Source organism: Mycteria americana, chromosome 9, assembly GCF_035582795.1.
Source record: "Mycteria americana isolate JAX WOST 10 ecotype Jacksonville Zoo and Gardens chromosome 9, USCA_MyAme_1.0, whole genome shotgun sequence".
Classification (NCBI taxonomy): domain Eukaryota; kingdom Metazoa; phylum Chordata; class Aves; order Ciconiiformes; family Ciconiidae; genus Mycteria; species Mycteria americana.
Window position 1 is genome coordinate 27,991,274 of NC_134373.1, and position 21,225 is coordinate 28,012,498.

At 45.5% G+C, this 21,225-nt stretch overlaps 1 protein-coding gene across 16 annotated transcripts in view; it reads left to right on the forward strand.

The window, feature by feature from the left end:
• Nucleotides 1–21,225, forward strand: part of BIN1 (bridging integrator 1) — a 100,397-nt gene that overhangs the window by 69,436 nt on the left and 9,736 nt on the right. For 3 of the 16 annotated variants that reach the window (XM_075511240.1, XM_075511244.1, XM_075511250.1), the window contains 6 exons: nucleotides 2,024–2,106; nucleotides 4,865–4,915; nucleotides 9,709–9,859; nucleotides 13,947–14,075; nucleotides 16,957–17,064; nucleotides 18,884–18,907. In XM_075511240.1, coding sequence (XP_075367355.1) covers nucleotides 2,024–2,106; nucleotides 4,865–4,915; nucleotides 9,709–9,859; nucleotides 13,947–14,075; nucleotides 16,957–17,064; nucleotides 18,884–18,907 — 546 coding nt within the window. The remainder of the gene's footprint in view (nucleotides 1–2,023; nucleotides 2,107–4,864; nucleotides 4,916–9,708; nucleotides 9,860–13,946; nucleotides 14,076–16,956; nucleotides 17,065–18,883; nucleotides 18,908–21,225) is intronic. The other 13 variants (XM_075511241.1, XM_075511245.1, XM_075511243.1 and 10 more) reach the window with 9 other exon arrangements.

A 21,225-nucleotide genomic window follows, 5' to 3' on the forward strand; every position in this document is an offset into this window, starting at 1 on the left:
ATACACCCTCTGCTCACTTTTACTTAACCAACCAACCAAACGAACAAAAAAACCCACCCAAAAAACCCCCCCAAAACAAACCCAAACTGAAAAAAACAGCTGGAGAAAACAGAGCATTTGCCCTATGTCAGAGGAAAACGTTAACCCTTAGTTTTTTTCTGAGCCACTTGGGAGAAAGGCTGTGTGAGATTGTAATGTAAAGGGATGGAGCACAGGGAAGAGACCACAGGGCCATGCAGCAGTGGGGAGTTCATGTCACTTGGCAGGGCTCATTTGCAGATCCACAGAGGGAAAGGAAGCCACTTTCAGGCCTATCTCTTGCTGCCTTTTTTAGTTGGCCTTGTATGGATTTGTAACCTATAACCTGGGCACTCTCAGCCTGGTATCTATTTGCCTCCTCCTCTGCTGCCTGGCAGCAAGTTGCTGTGAACCCTCATCTATCTAGCTGTGGGGATGAAAACAGCAGGGAATCTGCCAATCTGCAAGTCAGATGAAGACTGAGACCTGCCTCACTCTGGCCCCTCAAGAAGGCACTTCTCAGCAGTACCTCTCTGCTTTGGCTTCTTTCCTGCCCTATGACCCAAAATAAGACATTTGCACGCTTAGCATGGCCCTTGCATGGGCTACCAGTTGGCCACGAGTTGGGAATCACAGCATTAAGAAATGTTGTAACCTGGTGGTGGCAGGCTGGATCCTGGTGTTGTGTGCCAGTGCCCAGAAGAGATCTCGGGAACAGTCTGTGGGAAAGCCCCCCATTGCCACTTTCATTTACAAATATGTTCTTGTTCATTCACTTAAAAGCTAGAGCAGTCTTGAATTCCTTAGGTCTGTATGCTACTCCTAAGAATTGCATGCCCTCTGTAAACGTTGCACTAATCTTGATGAGCAATTGAGAGCCCAGCTGGAAGACTCTTGTATTCCCTCCCCAATGTCATCCTGGCAACAAGACAGCCGTGAAGCAACAAGCAGCATTATAGTCCTTCAATTCCCAGCAGTCAGGGGCCCTCTGCCTTCATGTAATCCATCAATTTTGAGCCCTGCTGACATTTCATGGGAACCTTTCCAATTAATAGCCCCCTCTTCTCCACTGAGGGATGAGCTGATTGTTAAGAACAGGGAGGACTGTTATAACTATCAGTTTGTTGCTGTTAACTTGCATTCAGCAAAACATGGGAAAGATGCTTGTTAGACAGGAATTCTCTTCTGGTATCATGTCTTGGATTTTTCTTTCCTGAGGAGTTTTGTATGAGAGCAGGGCTTTTGCTTTGTTCCATAAGAACCATCTGTTTCTTATTACTGCTATAGCATCCAATTAACTGCTGGTGTTGCCGGCACGATGCCTCCAACATTGATTGCATTGGATCCTTCCTTCTACCAATGATAAATCTGGCATCTCATCTTGTTTATGAATTGGCTGTTTCAGAATAGGAGTGTCTGGAGTGAATATTGCAGCCTTTGGTGCCAGGGAGAGTTTAACTCCTAATATTGCATTTCTGCAAAGATATCCAGGTCCTGCCCAAACCTAGATGGCCCAGGCAGCCTGTGAAGTCAAGGCTTGTTGTTGACTGGAAGTCCAGCTGCCTTTGGGCTCCACAGTTGAAATGGCCGTATCCCAAGCTTTATAGGCAGATCTGAGGAACAGCTTTGGCTACAAATCCAGAGTGAAGCTTCAGTTCTAGCACAGAGACCCTTAGGTAAACACTGCCTGCTTCTACAATGGTACCTAGCAGCACACTGGTGTGGGTGCAGGTGATAGAGAAGAAAAGAGGATGATGTGTAAGGGAGACAGAGCATTCCCACAAGGCGCCAGCAGCTATTCAACAGTTTGAGTGCTCTAGCATTTCATACCCCATGTAGAAGTGGAAACAGATGTAGGGCTGTCCTCTCTTGGGATAGCTGAGTATGTGCACATGTCTGGGCACAAGCCTGTGTTTGGTCCACCCGTGCAGGCCAGCCCAAACTCTCTTCTGGCATTTGGACTCTTTTCTCATTCTTTTTCTTTTTTTGTTTTTGTATTTTGCAGTTGAACCAAAACCTCCATGATGTCCTCCTCAGTCTAGACAAGCAGTACTCAGGCAATGCCTTCCCCGTTAAAGCACAGCCCAGGTCAGTAACTGTGGGAGTAGTGTCTTTGCCTCAGCAGGGGAGGAGGGACAGGGATGTCTCTGCCAGGGGTATTGAAAACCTCCATGTTGTCAGTTGGGGAGTGATTTGACTACCTGTGTATAGCCAGCCAGTGCCTTCCTGAGACTCTCTAGAGCCATATCCAAGATTGCACTTGGGGCTGGGTGACACAATGCAATACCTCTTACCTTTCCAGCATAGCATCTGGAGGCCTAAACTTTCACTAGGTGCTGATATTTAGGCAACTGACTCTCAGCCTTACTTTTTTTAAAGTCAAATTCCAGGCACCGACATGTAATACTGAGCTGCCCTTCCTTCTGGGTCCAGTTGCCCAGCACCTGTCTTGTTCTTTGCCTCAAAAGCTTCCACCACACACCTGCAGCTTGTGAGCTTGAGCACCAAGAGCCCATTTGTTTCCCCAGCCGCCTCTTTGGCCCTCCAAACTTGGAACTACCGGTTTGCCAAAGCCTTATGCCCCTCTTGTGTACCCAGCTGAGGTGCGTTTCTTCTGTGTATGTTGTGGAAGTAGTTGCAGCCTCACTAATATGAGGCCTGATCTCAGAGCACTTCCAATCTGCATGTATGCAAGGAGTGAGTGTCCTCCAGGCCTTTAATTTCCTTTCCTCAGCTGGGTCCAGTCCTGTATGGTTAAGTGCAAGTCTGCACATTCTCTAGCACTGAGAGGGGAGGGAGAGGTCAGGCTCTGGATGAGGCTATCTGGCTCCCATCCAAATGCGTGAGTGATGAAACAGTGTCGGGCTCTGGCTTCCAGCTGCTGCTAATCCCATGTGCCGGTTGAGCAGGAGCACAGCCCAAGTCCTCAATTGGTGTATTAACGGAGGGAGGAGGTGAAGTCAGCATGAAGTAAGGGTAGACTGTGGTCTGAGTGCATTGATTCAGAAAGGCTAGATCAGCTGTTGAGACCTCTGTGCTCCCTTGTCTCTCCTCCCAGTTTAACCTCCTATTGCAGTCGTGCATAGATGACTTGCATGTCTCGTTCCAGCAGTGTGTGTGGTGTTTGCCAGCTCTAAAGAAAGAGGACATTTGAGTTGAATTTGGCCCCTGACTTTTGGATTGCTAACACCAAATTTCCAAGAAGCTAGTAGGAATGCTTCTTGTGAAAATAATATCTTCTTCCCAAGTTAGCATGTGTTGTCTGTTGATCATCACAACCCAACAAGACTGAAGCCTTGTGAGGAGGCCATGGTGCCCGTCCTCTTGCTGCCAGGTGCCGTGTTGTCTCTGATAGCAGCATCCTCCAGGGTCCCTGGAAGAGGATGAGGTAACAGGACAGATGAAGGCTGTAGCCATTGCTTTGTCTAGCTCCTTCCTCCTCCTTCCTTTCTTCCTCAAGGAAGCAGGCTGTAGTGACAGCCTGGCCCAGACATGTTCGTTGTTGTTGTTGTGGCATAAAGTTTCTGGCCTGAAAGAGCTTCCAATGAATAAATTACCTGTCCTTATGATTCCTGCCCCCACAAACTGCTAGCTTCATCTGAGTCTGTAATGGGTGTCTCAGCTGCAGTTCTTTGCTCTTTGGCTGGCTACAAGACCACGTGGCCTTAAAAACCGAAAACGAGTGCACACACAAAGGTCCCTGAGCGGGTAGCAATCTGAGTGCTGCTGCTTCATCACTTACTCCCTGCATCTCAACTGAGATGCCAGACCTGCCCCAGAGCGCAGTGGAGCAGGGTGTTACAGCAGGATGTAGCAAAGGTTTGCCAGGGTAGTAAATATGTTTTGCAGTGACCAGGAAATGCTGTGAGGCACTTCTGTCTCTCCTGCACATCTGGCCTCTCATTGTGGTGCAGGGCTGGAGCAAGAGTGTGCAGGAGGAAATAGCCCTCACTGATCTGATTGCTTATTGTGGTCTGCAGTGGGAGCAGATGCTTCCCTAACCCTTCTCTACTGGGAAGAGGATTGGAGATGGATACAATGGCAGGAAATGAATGAGGAGGTGTGAGAAGAGAGGCAATTATCTGTGCACATCATTATGGCATTCATGCAAGGCCCTACAGAAATATTACTGTGGCTGATGAATCTGATGCTGGCTGTGTAGCACAGTAGAACAGAGCAGCTGGTGTATTTCTGGGAACCTCAGACATATGTTTGGGATTTGTTTCTGAAAGAATTTTGCACATTCAGGGCTCAGATGCCTAGAAGACCTGGGAGATCTGTAGCATTATCTTAGTATGATTGGACAAACTGGAAGAAGACATAGTAGGAAAGCTGCTGATTAGGTTTCACATATAAGACTGCACACAGATTGCATAAGTAGAGGAGAATAGTAAAGGGGAGCTTGTTTCTTGTGTACCAATATTTACAGGGGAAAGTGAGGAGCTGTGATTACCCGTGGGGAAAACAGGACATTTACAGTTCTCTGCTGGTCTATACAGTTTCCTTTTTCTTCTTCTCCATGTGCACCCTCTCCCCATATTCCAAAGAGCAGGGAAAACACTAGTTTGCTCGCATATATGTAGATCTTTGACAGGCACAAAAACCCCTCTCCTACCCTCTCCAAACCAGGCCATAGCTTTCTAGGAACCAAGGGAAGTGTGTACATGTTTTTCTGTATGTGTGTATGTATCTGTGTGGGTGAGAGAGAGAGAGAGGAGATCTTGTCATCTTGATTACAGTGAGTTTTGTGGCACCAAGTGAATGGGTGCTCGGAAGCTTAACTCTTCCTCCCTGGTTTGACTGTGCCATCCTGTAACGGAAATGATTTGCGTGCCATCCTCAACAGAAAGAAAACTAAACTGTTCGCCAGGCTGAGGAAAAAGATGAGCAGGTACCGGTACGGAGAGCAGCATTTCGATATGTGTTTGATTTAGTTCCTAAAACTGGAGAGGCTGTTGCTGGATTCTAACAGCCTGGCACGTGTTAACCCTGTGATGGGAAGAGGGGTCCTTTGCATGATACGATGTGTTCATGGCCTGCTGGGTCCTGCTGAGATCTCTCTGTGTCTGGATAATCCCATTAACTGCTTGTGTGCCTGATTTGAATCCTTGCTTCTTTTCCTATCTAAGAAGGCAGCGTGAAAGCTCAGGCATTGTCTGTTCAGTTGGGTGACTAAAAGCGTGGTGCTGGGTTTTCCATGGGAAATATGGGCAATTTTGGTGATTAACAACTTCTAGTTTTACCTAGTGGGGCTTGCCCTTTTGAACAGGTCTGAAAGCTGCATTTTCATTCCCTGCCTGGCCAGGGAGGACCACGAGGCAGGTCTTTCACTCTCAGAAGTCCTGCCCTGTCTACCTGTTGCAGTTGGGAGGATGATGAGGTGGGAGAAGGACACTTCCAGCTTTGCTCCTTACTTGCTCTGTTCTTGAGGATCCTTACTATCTTGCTCCATCCATTTAAAATTTTGTGCAGGGCTGAATGAAAAGGAAGCCTGTTGTCTTGTATAAAGACGAATGTCAGCATCTTGCCTTTCAAGACAGTGATGGCATTGAATAACTGCATTGTTACAATGCCTAGAGTTACCATAGCCAAGGTCAAGGACTCCGACAAGAACGTGCTCTGGAGCAAAGTGGGAACTGCTGCATAATGGCATGGAAACTTCCTCTAACTTTTGTTTTTCTTAGTCTTTGTGTTGGTACTCCCTCCATGGGATCCTTCTAGGAGGAAAAAAAAAAAAAATTTTCAAGATGATGTCCTGCCAGCAATAAAAGCAAGTGCTGGTGGATTGGGATCCATGCTTTTCTGATCCAGGCTTCCCAATGACTAGGGCAAGTCACACAACCCTTCTCTTTGTCTCTGCTATGCATCCTTTGTGAAGTGGGAGGTTGGAGGGTGGAGAATGGTATTTATCAGGTAAGCTGATGGGCAAATCTTGATTTTTATATCCTCAAATGAAAAGCAGTGAAGGAATGTCTTGTGTTGTTACTATGTTGAGGTTTCCTACTGTAGGAAAAGGAGGATTCACAGGAGTACTTCTCTGGATGTCTGTCTCTGGTCCTTGGTTGGACTAGTGTACCTGCACCAGGCAGGAGGTCTAATATTTCTAGTCACTGAGAACGGACAGATGCTACAGCAGAGGGAGAACTAGTAAGTCTCATCTCGATGAGCTCTAACCACAAAGTGCTCCTGCTCTGCCCTGATAAAGTCCAACTGGCCCAGCAGTTAAAGTGTCTGACCTGGACTGTGCTGGGGGTTTCTGCTGTCAGAGCAGCTGCTGGGGTCACAGAGAATTGTGCAACCCCTGGTGCAGGGAAGGAGGGTCTGGGACTTGGTCACTTTTTGATCTGCAGCAAGAGCTTACATTTGTGCTACCAAATGTTTGGGTATGTAGGTGCTTTTTTCTCCTTTCTCCTGGCCCTTCTTTTTTTTTTTTTTTTTTTTTTAAATAATTCTCCAGACTGCTTTGGTGCTAAAAAATAAATTACTTTTGGCTAAAAGGCCCTGTCTGAGCCTTAGCTGTGATGCCAACCTTTTTTTCTTTTTAACTTGAGAACTTGGCAGGAGGTGACTGGTCTGTTTTTACCATGTTGGAAAGTAGGTTTCATCCTCTAACATAGGATTGTTACAAGCATATGGGAACCCCATCTGCAGATGTTATTCTGCTCTTCCAGAACAGCAGCCCCATGAGGGGTCTGGGAGCTCAGCAGCACTAAAAGAGGCTGGGGGATTTTGGCTTTCCCTTCAGCTGTAGTAACTGCATTAGACCCTGTTCCCAGCTGTCTATTTGCAGAAGAAAGTTGACACCCCCTTCCCTTCCCTGCCTGATATTCCTGGATTTGGCATCACTTCCCAATTGCTCATGGGAACGAAAAAGAGAGCAATGACCTTGTTTTGACTTGCTTTTACTGTGGTACTCACATTTGGTCGGTGGGGACAGTCCCCACATTCTTGCTTTTCCCTGTGTTTCCTGGAGCAAGCAGTCAGTTTGGAGACAGGACTTTGCTCTGTGTGGGCAGTGTGTGCTCCCTGGGGACCCATGAAGGACAGAGGATCCTGGTGACAAGCTCGCTTGACACTGATTGCACTGGCTAAATGCGTGCAAAGCAACAAGTGCAAGGTGCCGTTCGGGGGGCTGGAAAAGGCTCCGCCAAAATTAGCACTGGCATTTTCCTAGGGGGATCAGCCAACGCATCAAACAAGCTGTAAATAGTGACTTAATGAAGGCTTTAGTGCAGGGCCCTCTCAGTCCTTGTAGGATGAGGAGAAGAAACTGGGCTGCCTCTCACATGGGAGCCTTTTACCAATATATCTCCAAACCAAGTCACTGCCAAGCACCAGAAATAAGGCACTAAAAAGCTGTTTCATGGCCTTTAGAAAATAAGCCTGAACTCCTTTCTCACTGGGAGAAATGGCCTCTTCAGGTCCCTAGAAGGAAAAGTCTACCCTTGTGTTGGTAGGTCAGGTGATAGCCAGTAGTTCCAATATTCCCAGCGTAGTCTGGGCATTTGAGGAGTCCTGGCAGTCTAGCTGTAGATCAGTGTGTCCCCCATCTTCTCCAAAGTGCTTTTGAATCTAGGGAAGGTAACATGTATTTTTTTCCCGAGCTCTAGCATCAGAGGACATTTTCTGTCATGTGCTGCTGTTCCCTGGTGACTCTCATTTAGAGCAGGACTTCCTTCCCTTCACCCTCCAACCATTACTACTTTTAATCTGTAGCACAGCCTTGTCAATTTTGCAGAATCCTTCATACAACCCACTGTTTTGAAGTGATTTCTGGGGACCTCTGAGGAAGGACACTGTAGGCATATCCAGTCAAACTGAAGAGCTGCAGGGGTTGGCATACATGTTCTGTAGTCCCTCCTCTTCCCTTTTTCCTCTTCCTTTCCCTCTTTTTCCCTTGGCGTGTGTGCCCCTGGTTGAGAGCTGCTGGCAGAGAACGTCATTGGGTTTGTTGCATCATGTTGGTGTGCTGCTGGTATCAGTGTCATCAGAAACATCCGACCTGCATGCAGACCTGAGAACAAGCGCTTTGTGGGGAAATGTGCGTGTGGGGTGTGGATATGGGGAGAAAGTGGGGGGAATGGGTGAGGGCAAAGTGAATGAAGAGGGAATGGGATGGGGAGCTTGAAAGCCGGAATGCTGAGCAGGGGGAGATGCTTGCTTGGAAGGGGAGGTTTGTTGAAATGCGTTGCTGTCCCTTCCTCCTCTTGCTGTCCCCCTACTTGTGGGTGTTTAGGAATGAGGCCATCATGCATGTTAGCCAATGACCACCACACCTCAGGCATCCAAGTGTGAGTGGATGTACATGTCTGGAGCTCTGGGCTCTCTTGGGACAGAGCAAAGAAATAATCGACTTGATGTCCCTGCAGAATTGCTCTAGTTCTGGCTCTATGCCAGCATTTATTGTCTCAAGTTCTAGGAAAGTATCTGTTCTGTTCAGCCTTCTCCCAAGGCCTTTAACTTTGCAAGATCTGCAACTTTATAAGTGGAGGCAAAAATCAGTCCCTGTAGATGAGGTTGCACAGCTCTTTTGCAATATTCTGTAATATTCTGTTTTCAGCTCTGTATAGTTTTGCCAAACTGTAACCACTTCTGCTAAAATGTCCCCTACCAGTGTCTGTGCTTCTGCGTGACTTGAGACAAATTGTTTAGTTGCTTTTTGAGGAGCTGAATTTCAGCCAAGATGATTCAGCTGTTCCTGAGAATTAGGCTGGGAAAATGGTTTTACCTTTATCCCTGTTGAAATTCTCTGGTAACCAACTTTTTACTAAATCTCTCATGATTCCATACTTTGAAGCACAGACTTGACACTTAGCCAGGGTATGCCCTCAGGGAAAGGTGCATGCCTCTTGCCATTCCTTTGAAAAATCTGTCCAAATCTGTCCAAGTTATGAACCAACAAATGCCATTGGCATATTCTCCTTGCATCTTAATTCCCTGAAGAATCCCTCTTGACTGTGTGTGTCAGAAACAGTCCTGGAATAAGGACCAACTGGAAAGGCAAGGGCAGAAGGGGTTAATCATTGAAAACAAGGCTGGGGAGACTTTCCGTAACGGAGAAATCTTTATTAGTAGCCAGAATCTCACTGTTTCTGTGCTGTCTGGAATGATCTGTGAAACCTCTGGCTACTTTGCCCCTCTTTCAGCTTAGCCAGTTTGTACCACATAGAGGAATATGATATTCTACGATTACAGATGTTGCGAATCTATTAGTCATAACCCATGCAGGTGTCAGTACACCACCACGCAGGAAAATCCTTATCTGTAGAATTTCAAACTAAATGAGCTGCACGCAACTCCTTCCCCCATCTGCTTCCCCAGTATTAAAAGACTATGACTTAATGTCAGGCACTTATGTTAGAATCTAGCAGAATTAAAGATGCCTGGTTGGTTTTTTGGTTTTCTGTGTCTGAGGCAAAGTATACCCATGCAGCAGGAATTTAGCGAGTAGCCTGCTGCACAGTAATGCTGCTGCAGTGTGTTGGACTGCAAGTGACTCAGCAAAGATGCTTCTCAGAAGCTTGTAGAGGCTTCAAATGTCTTCATCACATGCCTGGGCAGCAGAGCAAAGAGATAATGGAGGTCACTGATCTGTGCTGGTTAGCACAACTCCTTCTAGGCCTGGCTCAGACTTCTCTTCTCTCTCTTTCTCTTTCCCTCTCTCTCCCTTTCTCTCTCCACTTCCTTCAGTGACAGCACCCCAGCGAAAGCAAATAAAAGCCCCTCGCCTCCACCAGATGGATCTCCCATCACCAGCCCTGAGACCAAGACTGTCAACCATGAGCTGGAACCGTCCACTTTGGAAGCGCCTGGGGCAAGCATCCCAAAGTCACCATCTCAGGTAGTGTCCCCATGACATTGACCCATGTCTCTGCAGTATGACCACTGATGGCACAAGCTCCGTGAGTCAAAGACATCCATAAGTTGCTTTTTTTGGACCTCTTCCTGCAACTGAGCACACAGAATATGACATGACAGTTGTTCTCCTTCACTGGTTCCTGAGAGGTTCCTGAGAATGCAAGTTGCTCATTGGTCATGTCTATATCATATAGGAAAGAACTAAGCTGTGTCTGAATGTCTCTACAGGGGGAAGGCCAGTAATACATTTTGCTGTCCGGTAGGATGGCCAAGAAGATCCAGGGAGGATGGAGGTGTAGCTAGGCGAGGAAGTTTGTTCTTTACATTTGAATTAACCTGTGGAATTCAATGGTCCAGTTTCTTCTCAAGAACTTCTGTAACTGAGGGAGGTTCAAAGAAAAAAGTTTAATATTGATAAGGAGAATATCTGTACTTTGCATGATGTTTTACTTTAATCCCAACATAAAATATTATGCTGAAAATAAAGGCATTATGTTCTTATGCTATGAAGAAATTAGGTGGGTACCAGGAAGAAGACTGTCCATTATATGGAGTCTGATACCTTCCATGTGGCCTTTGTTAGCCCTTTCCTTACATAGGAGGTACCCAGCGGCATGTTTAAAATAGCAGATGTAGCTCCTGCTACTCAGCATATCATATGATACGTTTTACTTCAGGATTTAAGGAAAATAAAACATTTACTTCCTCTTCCCATCCCTCCATTGCCGAGTTGGGGAAAACCTTGGTAGGGAAAAGTAGTAACTAGGCAAAATTTATGTCTGGTGCCAATCCTTGCATTTCAGTAAGTGGGACACCAGGGAAGAGTCTTCCAGGAAGAATTAAAGCTGAGAGGGGTTGTGGCCAAACTGATAAGAGAAAACTTACTGCCTCTGAAAAGAGACGGGTGCAACCCAGAACTTTCTTGCTGTTGTCATACATACCAGTGTGATTCCAAATCCAGGCCTATGGTGTAGGCTATCTCCTGTTTCTGGTTAGCCTCTCACAATATTTTTCCCTTCACTGCATTTTTGATTTTCAGGATTATCTAGGGACAAAAAGGGGATGTTTGTACATTGGCAAAAGGGTCTTTTCCAGCCTTGTGAGATATGTGGATGCCTGGCAGTGTCTTTTCAGGACTTCTCCAGGGTCTCTGCACTGCTCAAGCATTGCACAGCCTAGAGCGGCTTCGCCACCACCTTGGAGTAGGGTATTTGTATGGGGGAGAGAGGATAGTGCATCCAGAATTGCCTTCCTGTTTTTTCAGAGATTGCCATAACTTGACTGAAATTTGGAACAAGAAATCGTACAGATTTATTGAGCTATTCACTGCAGACATCACTCACCCTGCCTGTGGACTTGTCTTGCTGAGTTTGGCTTCTTCCCTTTCCTTTAAATAGCACACATAAGCCTTGTTTTTGCCAGCCTGCAAGTCCTTTCTTGTTCACTTGCTGCCTTCCTGCCCACAGGAATGGGGCTGGAGGCACCCCTTCTCGAGCAAGCAGAATATTCCAGTGCAGCCCTGGCTGGAGCCTCAGATGGGCCACAGGCAAGACTGAAATGTTATTTGCAGCTAATGCTGCCACACCTGGCAGCTCTTTCCCAATCTATGTTTATTTCATTCTCCCAGGCCTCACTACAGTGAAGAACAAGAGCTTCACTCCATATTCATACTAGGTGCTAAGAGATGGAGCTGGCTCCAGAGGGAGGGAAGGCAAGGACAGGGGTTTCACACCCAGAGCCGAGCCTGGTGTCTGTATGGATAAAGTCTAGAAACTGTGTGTCAGCTTGCCAGCCAGCTGGAAAACACGAGTGTCTACTCTCAACAGTGCTCGACTTTAATACTGAAATCTTCACAGATGTCATTACTTTTGACCTATGGGTAAGTGATTTGTTCTAGGGTCCTCCTAGGGAGGTTAGGGGCCTCATCCTCTGGGGGAGGATGGAGCAAAAAGCAACAAGCAAGTACAATTCTCTGGCCTCTTCCTGTCTGAAATACTAATGCAAACATAAGCAAAGGCTGTGGAGAGAAAGACAGCAAAACAGGAGAGACCAAATAAATACTAACTAAATTTTGAACTGTTCCCTATGCCAAAAAAATAGCTCTTTTACTGTCCTTTAATTCTCAAAACCAGCTTCTTTTTGTCTTTTGGAAGAAGCGACTGCTATCAGCTCTCCGCACTGAGTAATTTGATGCTGACACAGGACTTCAGGGGTCTGTGAAATTTCAAAGGTCAGACTTTTGCTCTCAGTTACACCACTGAAACACTGTAATGACACTTTTGAAATCAGTGCAACTATGTTGAATTTAGACAGGTAAAGCTCTGTGGGATCCAAGTCACCAGGACAATTTCAGAGGATTTGTTTTATTTTAGGTGGCAAAGTTGTTCATGCTTGATGAATTTCCAGGTATAACCCAACATCAATATGCAATCCTGTTGTCTTTGAAATGTGGTTTTAGACTGCTGTTGGAGGTAATGGTGGACACTGTGGAAGTGGTAGTCTCTAAGACACTAATGCATTTGAGGGAAGGAGACTGACTATTTTAGGGAAATAAATAGCAGAAGAGTTGGGATCTTTTTGACTTTAGAGTTTGTAATAGGAGCCTCCCATTTTTGCAGATGGTGGCTCTGTTCTGAGAATAGCTTTTCCCTGAAATTTCTGGTCCCTTCTTGCAACTGGCAAGCAGGGGATTTTCAGGAAGGTATTGTTCTCAGGGAATATGGACGCACCACCTTCTGCAAACAGTGAAAAGTTGGAAGTGAACACACTATTTTCATTACTTCCCCTAGCCAGCTATTCAGTGGAAAATGTGTGTTTGCATATTCACTCACACTCTCTAAAGTAGGTTAACCCAATAGAAAACTGGGAGTATCCTTAGTGATCTGAATAAATGCCTTGTAGAGCTCAGTTATATGCTGGAGGAGTGTGAACACAGGACTAGGAGTAGGGGATTGCTATGTTTAAGATCTGTGCCTGACACTGATATACTGGGTGCCCATTGTCAGGTCTCTTGAGTCTTGCTGCCTTGGGATCCTAGGTACAATGAGAAGATCAAGTAACTGTAAAACATCACTGTAAATGGAAAGCATTGTCATTGCTGAGCATTGCTGTGGTGCTGGGAACTTGTATGGCTGCTTTGTTCCAACACAGCAGCAGCTCCTCAAAGTTTGATTTGATCTGGAAATGATAATTGAGCCTTAGGCACAGGAAAATGTGAAAAGAATGTGGATGGGTTGATCTAGGGAGGGTCTACCACAGCTTGCCACAGGGTTGTGGATGCAGTGTCAGGCTGAGCCTTCTAGCATGATGGTGGGTATTAGGATGGGTTAGAGTTACAGGGTCAGACTTTGTTATGCGTTCTCTGGGATGTCCATTTGGGAAACATGACTTCATTAGTGTCAATGCTCATTGGCGAAACTGAGAGCAGAGTTGGGCCCACAGCAGTCATGGCTTCTCAGTAGTTTGAATTGTTCTTGCCTAAAGATGAGAAGTGGTAAGACACCATCAAGAGCTCCTTCAGAACTTTCTTATGGTACACTGATAACCAGTGCACCACGGAACCAGTACTGGGCAGATCGGAGTCTGTCCTCATGGTCACCTACCCATAACAGGACAAATTGAGTCTGATCTCTCATTCCCTTAGATATGGTAAGTATGGCAAAAGGGCAGTGCTGGCCTGGTCTATTGAATTGTGTTCTCAGTAATTGATCTGCTCCCTTCCCAGTGGTTCTTTTGAAGGTTGCACATGCTTTAATTATGTATGCATGTCCTGTCAATGCATATTAATTGTGTTACGCTTCTCCTCTGCAGAGGGAAACTTGCCTACAGCTGAAGTGTAACTAATGATGCCAAACCTTCTCTGGAGGCGTGTTGTTGGGTTTTTTTGTTTTGTTTCAGTTCAGCCCTTCACCCTCCCTCCCTCTCTCTTCAGATGGAGTTGATTGGACCCTGCTCTGTGCCTGTGGTTGTGATTTCCCCCACCTTCAGTTTTTGTGGCTAACCTGGTTCTTGTCTCTGGTTTTTTTGGGTGTCGCCGTCTGTGCTGTGGCTGTGTGCTCACTTGCATGCAGTTGAGGAAAGGGCCTCCGGTGCCTCCGCCTCCAAAAGTCACCCCCTCCAAGGAGATCAAGCAGGAGAACATCATCAGTCTGTTTGATGACAATTTTGTCCCTGAGATAAGTGTGACAACCCCTTCGCAGGTTAGCTGCTATGCCCTCCCTTATATTTGTCTGCCTCTGAACTTTTCCTTTTGACCTTTCCTCTCTTTGGAGCTGTCAAGCCATGAAACCTGGTCAGGTGAAGGAGGAAGGCAAGCTCAGCATTGGACTTCAGAAGGCAAAGGGTTAGATAGGAGGCTAACTTAGAGGGGAAGGTGGCTAGAAGGCAGCTTTGACTAACACATTGCCCTTTCTTCTATGAATGAATGCTCTCAAACAGGAGAAATACAACTGGTGAAGATGCCAGAAAGTAATCACTGCATTTGTTCAGTAGCAATGCACATGGATTATGGCTCCCCTCATATCCCATGATATGCTCTCTCCAGACCCACAGATCCTGGGTGTGGATGAAACATGTGTTTTCTGCTCTTGTACATCCCTGAGTGCTGACCCTGGTATCTGTGCCACTTCTGGCAGAAGGCAGTTTTATGTTCTCTATGCCTTCATATATGAGCTTGGTGGTTTAAAGCCCACACCTGCACAGGAAAAGCCAACAGGAATTGCATGAAGTTTTCTTTGCAGAGAATAGGTGCCTCCAGTTTAGATGAGCAGGACTGTGCCTGCTGTGAATTCAGGTCCGCTGACACAGTCTGTCACTCTTCACCAGCCAGTGCTTCGCATCAGAATATTTCTTTCTTGTCATGTAGCATCTTTTGAAGCCCTGAAAAAAGAAAAACATTTTCAAATTATGTATTTTCCTCTTCACTTTCCCTTTGATTTACATCAGTGCAAGAGAGGATGCCCAGGTGGGGAGTTCTGTGTTGGATCTAGGAGAATGGCAGTCCTTATGTATGTAGGAGCCTGACCAGATTTCTGGCAGTATCATGAGATACCTGCATCTACTTTTTTTTAACATATATACACGTGTGTGTGTATATATATATTTATTTTTTTCCCTAAAATATCTCTATCGGTGCTCATCTGTGACTCATTCCCTAACTTTTCCTTGCATCATGCTGCTCCATTGCCTCTGGCTTGCCACCTTCCACCCAGCTGCTGAGGAGCAGAGATGGAGTGGGGAGGGAAGGAAGTCCATGCCAGATTTTGCATTGCAACAGATAAAGCTTGCAGACCAAAGAGATGATTTGACAGCAGTGTTGGAAGGCGAGGACCACAGGCAGCTGAGCAACTCTCTATCATTTTCTGTGCTTCCTTCTCCTGTATCATAATGGACTGTCTGCCCTATGGTTTGTATCATGTATTTCCATGTGAACGCCAGTCCTTAGTCAGACGTACTCTTCTGCACCTGATCAGTGCTCTGACCCAGGATGGGATCTGCTGTGACTTTCAATCAGATGGGAGTTCTGAGAGAGGACTCTGGTTGCCAGAACAATATTCACTGAAGCACTCAACAGTCACTAGCGTTAAGTGTGTTGCCCAGGGCCATTCCTGTCAGATGTGTTAGCTCCAGTGAGCTGTCTTGTGGGAGATCTGGGTAAAGGCAAGGGGTGCTAGCCCTTGCATGTAAGTCTTGAATGGCAGGTAAGATTATTCTATGACTGGAGCCTTTGATGTCTCACTGCTAAACAAAAGTAAAGATTGGGGTTGGAGCCTCTCTGATGGGTGGCCTGGATGTGCTGGAGGAGCGTACTAGAATGCCAGTTGGTTTTTGCATACTGGTGAGGGTTTATTATTGTGAGATGGCAGAGCTTGGTTCCTTGTCTTCATCCCTGTGGATCTCAAAAAGAGATGTTCAGAAGGGAGAGAAAAATCTATAAGAGAATTAGAGTAAGAGAAAACTAGAGGAGGTGAAAATGATGGTGGCGTGGGTTGTATTCAGAGGATTTTCTTTTAAATGGTGTCTCTTGCTACTTTCCAGGAGTTTTTCCATTGTGGGGCTATGATAAAACTGTGGAGACCAACCTGCCACACTGTGTGTGTTGTTGGAAGGGTAGCTGAAGGAGTCGGGCCCGTGAGGTCGATGGAAACAGGGGCAAATCTTCCTGGACTTCCTGGAGAGAGCAGCTTCCTCTGAAGCTGAGTAGAAAGGATTGTCTTGTAGTGGTTAGGTTAAATCTAAAAACCAAAAGTGATAGTTCAGTTTTGAATACTAATGACTTATGTCCTTTGTAGTGACTGTTTTATTAATGGTAATCAGTGAATGTGCCATCGTTGTTTTTAGCTAGAGCGTTAATCAGTCAAAGGGAGTTATTCTGCTGACTTTAAAGAGGGTAGCAAAGCCTCTCAAATTTATGCTTTGTTAGAAGACTCGTGTGTGCATGCTTCTGGGATGTCCAGAAATGGAAACCATTGAAAACAACATTTTTGGATTGGGGAGTGATTCAAACCCCTTAGCTAGAGTGAGCTGCCATATTCTGTTTCTGTCTCAGAAGGCAGGAGGGAATTAGGAGCTTTGGGAGTTAGCTCCGAGGTCTCTCAGACTTGCCTTCCAGCAGTTTGAGTGGTTTTCTGCCTGGATCTGTGTTCCTGAGATAAGTTTTATGCATGGCAGCTCTTCTGTATGTGGCTGAGGGAGTCTGTCCTAGGCCTTCAGTACAAAGGCAGCTGGATGAGCTATGGGGAATACATATAAATAGAAGGGAAGCCCTTCTGAGTCGTCAGTGGCAGTGATCCTTTTGACCACAGCAGGTCAGGTGCTTACACCAGGTCAGCTCATTTGGCCAGACGGGAGGATGAATGAGTCCTGTGGAAAAGGCTCAGGTTTGGTTTACAGTGGCACCCATGTGAACTGCCCGTCATTATAGGCACCAAGCAGTCAGGAGTCACATCAGGTGTTTGCGTTGCCACCATACCTTCTGCGCTTGCAGCCTTAGCTCCTGGATATCACATACCCTCCCTCTATACTGCGCGTGCGTGTGTGTGTCTAATGCTCGTACTGCTTTTCTTCCTCACTGCTGCCAAGTTTGATGCCCCTGGGCCCTTCCAGGAGGGAGCCAGCCTGTTGGATCTGGATTTTGATCCCATTAAACGAGATGCCACTGTGGGGAAGACCCCCACACCCGCCTCCCAGGTTGGTTCATATCACCATTCCTTCTCCCTTCATAACTGACTTGTTGCCAACTGTGGTGTGACCTGCACCCACATGAATGATAATGTGGACCTGAGCTGTGGGTGGCTGGGCTGGGTGTCCAGACCTGTGCCTTGCAGATGGGCACCTTGGTCTTCTCTGCTGGATGTGTAAGTCCAGTGAGAATCAGGTAGCTATTAGCCTGGCCACAGTCTGGCACTAGATGTTTGTGGGATGCTTGTGCTTTGCTCTGATGATCTACTGATTGACAACTCGTTCAACTTAATGTATGTCCCTCCCTAGATTAGCACCCTCTGTATGCTATATGGATTTAAGCTGTTACTCTGTGGATGGGAATTCAGCCTCAGTTCTGTGCTCCTGCTATAAATTGCTCTCAAAGGGATTTTTAATAAACAGACACTCTGATAATCTGCAGCTGCTTAAGGTGAACAAAGCCATAGATGGATATTCAAGTGATGTGAAACCCCTCTTTTTCTGGGTATAACATAGCCTCTGTTCATAGTTAAGAAGTAGCTTCCTCCCTGAGCATAGTGCTGCACAGTGCAGTATCGAAAAGGAAGATGCCTAATTCTGGTCTGGCCTGTACCTGGTCCTGTCCACTGTCAGGGGCAGGTGGACTGCACTTCATTTTATGTCTAAATGGCTGGAGGCCTTGAAGTGCATCCTGAATTTGGCTATTGTCCTCGTCGAGACTTTCCATTTCATATGTATGAAATGGTTATTTTTCGCCTGTGGTTGCCATTAAAATTTGTAATAAACGTATTTGGGATGTTTACAGTATTTCTCCAGTATCATCATGTCAAGTAGGCCTGTATGACACAGATTTTTGTAGTGATAAGACCTCTCTTATTAGAGAAATCAAACATTAGGCATTTGATTCTTCTAAATTAAAATACTGTATCTGCAAAATACTAGTTATTATCATAGTTTGATACACACCAATATGGCAAGCTACCACTTTCTGGGATTTAAGTTGGCAGACTGGCATTTCATGTCTGCTTGCCTGACAGAACAAGCTGCGTGCCAGGATAAGCTTTTTTAAAATTTATTTACTGAGATTTTTTTTCTTGAACCAACAGTTATAACTTGGATAATTGGGTATGCTGGTGTAGGATACAAGTATAAATTTGACTTAAAATGGAATTATTTGTTACCCTTCCAGCAAGCAACAAATATTACACTGAGTGGGTTTTTCAAAACTCCTCAGCAACAGCATATTTGGTGTTCTAATGTATTTATTATTAGCTTCAGAAGTCATTAAAAGAAAGGGTCTGAAATCAATACTTTCTAATGGTAACCACAGTACAAAACCTAGTGAAAACCACCTAGTTTTCAAAGCAGTCAAATTTATTTCCTATAGGGTGGGCACTATGGCAAAGAGGTTAAGATACTTCACTACTGATCCAAAGACAGCAGTTGAAGTCTTGTTCTGAAATCATACTAACTCTATTGGGTGTGGATATATGGAGCATATTTAATCCTGATGAACCACAAACTCAAGAGTGTTTTTTTTTTCTGGCTATGTGGTCTGCCACTGATAACTGAATGTGGCTTGGCTGTTTCCCTTCATACCAGAGGTAGAAAAAACCCTTACTCAAATGCCTTGGTACTTAAATTTGAATATGCAGTGGGGAGGGGTTTATAAATTAAGGTTCTAAAGAAATATTTTTAAAACACACAGAGATAAGTGCTGTTGAATGTGTATGTCTGCTTCAGTCTGATCAGCATCTGTAATGTTTGTACTCACTGAAATAATCACGTATAAACATGTTTTATTTTTGTTGCTCTTTGACATGCATAGTCTTTACCTTGGGATTTATGGGAGGTAAGAACTTCAGACGGCTTTCATCTCTCATGTACTGTGCATGTGCCAGTGCCATCTCTGTGTGTATACCTGTCTCCTTTCCCTTGCTGCTTTTCCTTTCTGCACACCCCAAACCAAAGTTGCTCCATGTGCTGCTGAACACACTTTTGCACCTTCTGTGAAGCCCCAGGGGCAGCCACATGTTTGCAAGTCAGGTCTGGCACTCTGAAACTTATGTCTCCACCAGTGCACAACCCCATTGCCTTTCCCTGCTAACTCACTCATCTTTCCTTTGGCATGATGCTGTGACATTCTCAAACTTAATCCCTCTGCGGCATCATCCTCACCCTCCTCTCCCCAGTATTTCCTAAACTCTGTACATCCTGTTGCTCTTGTGTGCAATGCATAAATGTCTCAGCTGCCCCTCGTCCTTGCTGCCTGTACCATTGGGTATACATACCCGTTTGGAATTATCTGTGGCGTTTGCTGTTCATTGACCATTGCTGCCAGAAAGGCTGATGTGAAATAGCTCAGCCTGTGTCTACACTGAAACTTAAGTGCAGGCCCAAGACTTACCTGGCATCTGCCTCAACGTCAGCTTTGGAGCTTGCTGACAAGGGAGACCCTACACGTGCTCTGCATCTGAACCAAAGCCAGACCCTCATTTATGCCCTCTAGATATATCGGGCCTGGGAAGGTCTCAGATTGCTGCGGATTAGCCCATTGGGAGATATTTCAAGCACAACTACTTTTGAGCCCCTCTGGACAAACAGCCAGCAGTGTGGACAGAAAATGCTTGGTCTGGGTACTCAAGCCTGCTACTTGAGCTGGCTATATCCCATGGTGTAGATATAAGCGCATGTACATGGCTTATGCTGGGGAATCGAGTCCTGCCAACCTTTCCATTCTCAAGGGCCAGATCACCACCTAGAGTCAGTACTTGGGAGGACATGACTTAACCCTTGCTGAGAGCCTGGCCCAAGGACTCGCTGTGGCCGGCGTTCTCCTTCACATGAGCTTGGGTCATGTCGAGAAAGATGTTTCCCTTGTGTGTTTTATCAGCCATCAGTGTTTAACATCTGTCATTCCCCTGTATGTGCGTTGTCAGTCTGTCTTAGAAAGAAAAGAAGTCTGTGTTTTCGCAAGGAAAGATCTTGTGCCTTTCAAGTGTATGGGCAGGGGTGAGGTATGACTGTATCTGATTGAGCTGTGCTTACAGTCTGGCGTGTAAAAAGTGTTTTGGGCCATTTCTCCCATCCTGGAAACTGATTTCACCCAAAGGACAATTTAACCAACTGGGGAATGCAACTAGACAAGATGTTTTCACCATGCCAGTTCTCACCTTGGCATACCATACATGGTTAAAGAGCAGAGCTCCCTATAGCTGGGGAATCCTCCTCTTGCTCTTCAAGTCTTCTGAAGTATTTTTGCTCTAATGTTGTTCTTAGCTGTTGATGAGAGGAGACTTGTTGCATGGTTACATAGTCCCACATGCCATGAGGTTAACAACTGCATAGAAACTTGGATGCAGCAGAACTTGCTTAGTTCTGCAGACTAGGAAACTTGCATTTGGTGTGTATGATACTGCTGTTGGAATAAGCAAAGCTTTCAAACCTGGCAACAGCAGTGAGCAATTCTTCCTCTTCTCTCTATAGTATCTTTCCATGACTGTAAATGCTTTTATAGGCCTTGGGATGCCCACAGGAACACAAAATAGAAAAATAAGTAGCTGACATGAAAACGCCCTTTGTTGAAATCCAGGGTATTAATTTAGATTCAATTTCTCTGGTTATTAAATACTGTTTTTACAAATTAGATGCTTTTAATAAAGGAGCTCACATTGAGCTCCTTTTTACTTGTCCACATAAAAACCATGCTTGACCAGATAGAGTTGGGTTGGCATCTGTCCCAGACCCAGTTTCACTGAATCCAAATAAAAAGCAACCTGGGAGTGAATCTAATGGAACAGGAGAAGCCTTTGTAGCATTTCGTATGCATACATTTACCTTAGCACTACCAGAGCTGCTGTGGGAATCCTCTGCAGGATGGGAACACCTCTGCTGTTTATAATATCCTCTGGCAATATAGGCCTGTGGACATGGTGATGGGGAGACATGAGGAAGGATGTGATAGGAGAGGAAAGCATATGTTAAATGGCACCATTGGAGCAGCTAAAGGTAATCGCTTTTTGTTAAATTAAGGATTTATTTCTTCATTATTGCTGCTGTTATTAGAAAATTACTTGGAGCATTGCTAGTAGCCAGATGGGTGTAGAGTTGAGCAAATTACTTGGATTTGAGCAAAAAACTTGTAGAGAAAATTACTTGGACCAGTGCATG